Genomic DNA, 3,102 nt, shown 5'->3' on the forward strand with positions numbered 1-3,102 from the left:
TGAGCTCGATTTGCTCGATTCGGGGCCGCCGTAATTAGATGCAGACGACGGAGGAACTTTGCTCCCCTGCTTTCAGAGACTAAAGTTTCTCCCTTTCTGAATGAACATAGGTTATAAGAGCGTTCCTCCCTTAATAGCAGTAGTTAGTGGTGAGGGTAGCGGAAAGCCGGAACATGTTGGCCACTTTTTTAGTGGGGGCGAGTTAGTTCCGGGGAAGGGAAGGGGATGAAAGGGGAGATCAGAAAAAGTTTAAGAAAGAAGAGAAGTAAAGAAAAGAACGGATTGAAGAAACAGGAGAGGAAAAATGGGATGAAAAGGGATCAGAAAGAAAAAGGAAGAAATAATGAAAAAAAGAACGATTGGTCAGCAGTTCTTGAGACTTGGTTGTTGATGTGTTGCCATCGCCCAGTGTATGTCAGACACCGGGGTTAGAGGCGATCAAATAAACTGGTGTCCTCCAAGAACTTGAGAGGTGCTGTGAATGTTCTCGAGACATCGCGTGCAGAGCCTGGGGGAAAATGTGTTGTAGCACTTGCTACGCCTGCTTGCCGCAGGCCGTCGAGAAACGATTTTCTTTTGTCCGCTAGAGTAGGGCAGGTCCAGAGGAGATTGTCCTGATCCTCGGGAACATCACAGGATGAACAGTTTGGGTTTATTGTTGGGTCCATACGGTGAAGGGCTTTCGCAGTAAAGGCACAACCAGTGCGAAGTCTGTGCAGTAGAGAAGCGGAGGCTCGGGACAGCTTTGGAGGCACGCGTGCGGGTGGCTTCCCGATAGAGACGCGCATGTCCGGATGTAGTTTCTCTATTTCTTTGTGAATAATAAGTTTGGCCTCATACATCTTTGGTATAACAAGTGTTGGTACATGAATGTGGTGAGCTGCATTAGCGAGACTATCGGCTGTCTCATTGCCAGAGATACCGACGTGTGATGGCAGCCATTGGTATGCTATATGCCATTCTTTAGACTCTAGGTTTCTTGTCATGTGTCCAATGTATGTGGCATATTGTGGGGCGTCTTCAAGGCTACCGAGTAGTAGAGCTATTATGGAATCTGTGAGGAGCACTGCCTTTCCACTGTTAGGGATATTGTCGAGGATGTCAAGGCCTAGCCAAAGCGCGGCAAGTTCGGCAGTGGTAGATGTAGTGTGAAAGCTCAGTTTCCTTGATTTGGCCATTTTTAGTTCTGGTATAAAAACTGCTGCAGTGGATGATCTGCGGCTATGAAGTACCGAGCCGTCGGTATATACACGCATCCATCCCAGAAAATCCACCTCAATTCGGTATTCTGCGAGGGTCCGAGCGACAACTTGGGCTGTGAACCGTTTGCTTCTGAGTTCTGGGATAGATTCACTGATGTTCAGCGGCGAGGCGTAAGGTGGTGGTGCCGGGTAGATAGTATATAAGGTACCAACAATTCCTTCAAAGTCTCGAGCGAGAGATCAAAGGCGAGACTGAGGACAACTTCGAATATAGTTCAAGAGGGGGCCTGTTGACCCGCAGGATGTTTGCCTTGCGATGTGGCGAAGTGTCAGCTCTCTGCCGTGGTTCTCGACAAGGTTGACCCTCGCTTCAACCAGCGTAGGAATGTTCGGGGAGTATCTCGGTAGACCCAGACAGAAGCGAAGTGCAATCCTTTGCAGGGTCTCAATGGCTGCAGACTGTGAATTGCTCACGTGAATCAGCGGCAAGGCGTATAATAATCTCGAGAGGATGAGACCTCTGTATAGCTGTAGCATCATGACCTGAGACGTTCCCCACCAGCTGCCCATCATCATTCGAATGGCGTTGAGGTGGCGGCGACATCTGATCAGTGTTGCCTTGACTGCAGGCTTCGAAGAGATGCGGTCATCCAGAAGAAACCCCAGGTAGGTGTACGTACGGACACGTGCTACGTCTGTTCCGTTAATTGCGTAGATTCTGTTGATCGATGCTCTAGCCGTTGGATGGTATTGAAGGGCAGCTGTTTTGAAGGAGGAAAGCGTAAGGCCTAGTCTAGAGATCTCGTCTACAACTGCAGTCAATCCGTCCTGGAGGGTTTGTTGCATATTGCTATATATTTTAGTCGGGGCGGTAGTCCAGAGGGCCACGTCGTCAGCGTATATTGCGATGTTAATGACTGGTCCCGATGACTTTCTACGCCGAAGAGCCTCAGGCAGTGCCGCCATAGCAGCGTTAAATAAGAAAGGGCTTATAACACTGCCCTGGGGAACACCTCGAGTTACCGTACGTTGAGTACTTCGAATTCCACCTAGGCGTACGTGCATAGACCCTCCTGTAAGGAAGTCGCGTACGAATGCCAGAGCTCGGCCTGCAACCCCGAGCCTTGTGAGCTGAGCAATAATGGTTTCGTGTGGAATTGCATTGAATGCTTTCTTAATATCGAGAAATATTGCTGTTGTTGCTTGCCTTGTTGCCTTCGATTATTCCATGTCTGATACGATGCTTCCGATCGCGTCTGTCGTACAGCGTTGTTTGCGGAAGCCAGACAGCTGATTAGGCAGAGCGCCCAATGTCTCGAGCTGCCAGTCAAGGCGCCAGAGGACACATTCGCTCCATCACCTTCCCTAGACAACATGTAAGAGATATCGGTCGGTAGGAGCCGGTGGCACCTATCGGTTTTCCGGGTTTATGAATGAGAACAACCTCAGATCTGAGCCAGGCAGAGGGAATATCAGACGAGCGCCAAATATGATTTAAGTATTCCAGAAGGCCAGGAAGCGTCGTATCATCAAGGTTACGAAGCGCTTGAAAAGTTATCCCATCTGGGCCTGGTGTGGTGCGTTTCCGAGAAGAACGCTGAAGAGCATGCTGTAGTTCACTCAGCGTGAAATCGGAGTTGCTGGCAACCTGCGCTGGCGTGCTGGTAGCAGTGGCTGCGACAAATCCCGGTGGCGAAGCGGGAGCAGAGATGAATTCATCAGCAAGGAGTTCCGCGGCTTGAGGCAACGTGATGCTCTGCGCAATAACAAGGCCAAGGACCGGTGAGCGGAGAACAGCATGACCCGCCAGGATGCGGGCCATTCGCCATGCTTGCTTTCCGCCACCGGAAGAGTGAAGGGTCTCACATCGCTGTCGCCATTGTTTCCGTTGTAAGCGCTT

The 3,102-nt window shown here is 50.3% G+C and overlaps 1 protein-coding gene across 1 annotated transcript; it reads right to left on the reverse strand.

The window, feature by feature from the left end:
- Positions 1–428: 428 nt before the first annotated feature.
- On the reverse strand, positions 429–1,256 carry LOC115308845. The gene has a single exon (XM_040216782.1). The coding sequence runs from the start codon at positions 1,254–1,256 to the stop codon at positions 429–431; it is 828 nt and encodes a 275-aa protein (XP_040072716.1).
- Positions 1,257–3,102: the final 1,846 nt, after the last annotated feature.

Source organism: Ixodes scapularis, unplaced genomic scaffold (assembly GCF_016920785.2).
Source record: "Ixodes scapularis isolate PalLabHiFi unplaced genomic scaffold, ASM1692078v2 PGA_scaffold3__209_contigs__length_174095766, whole genome shotgun sequence".
NCBI classification, from domain to species: Eukaryota; Metazoa; Arthropoda; class Arachnida; order Ixodida; family Ixodidae; genus Ixodes; species Ixodes scapularis.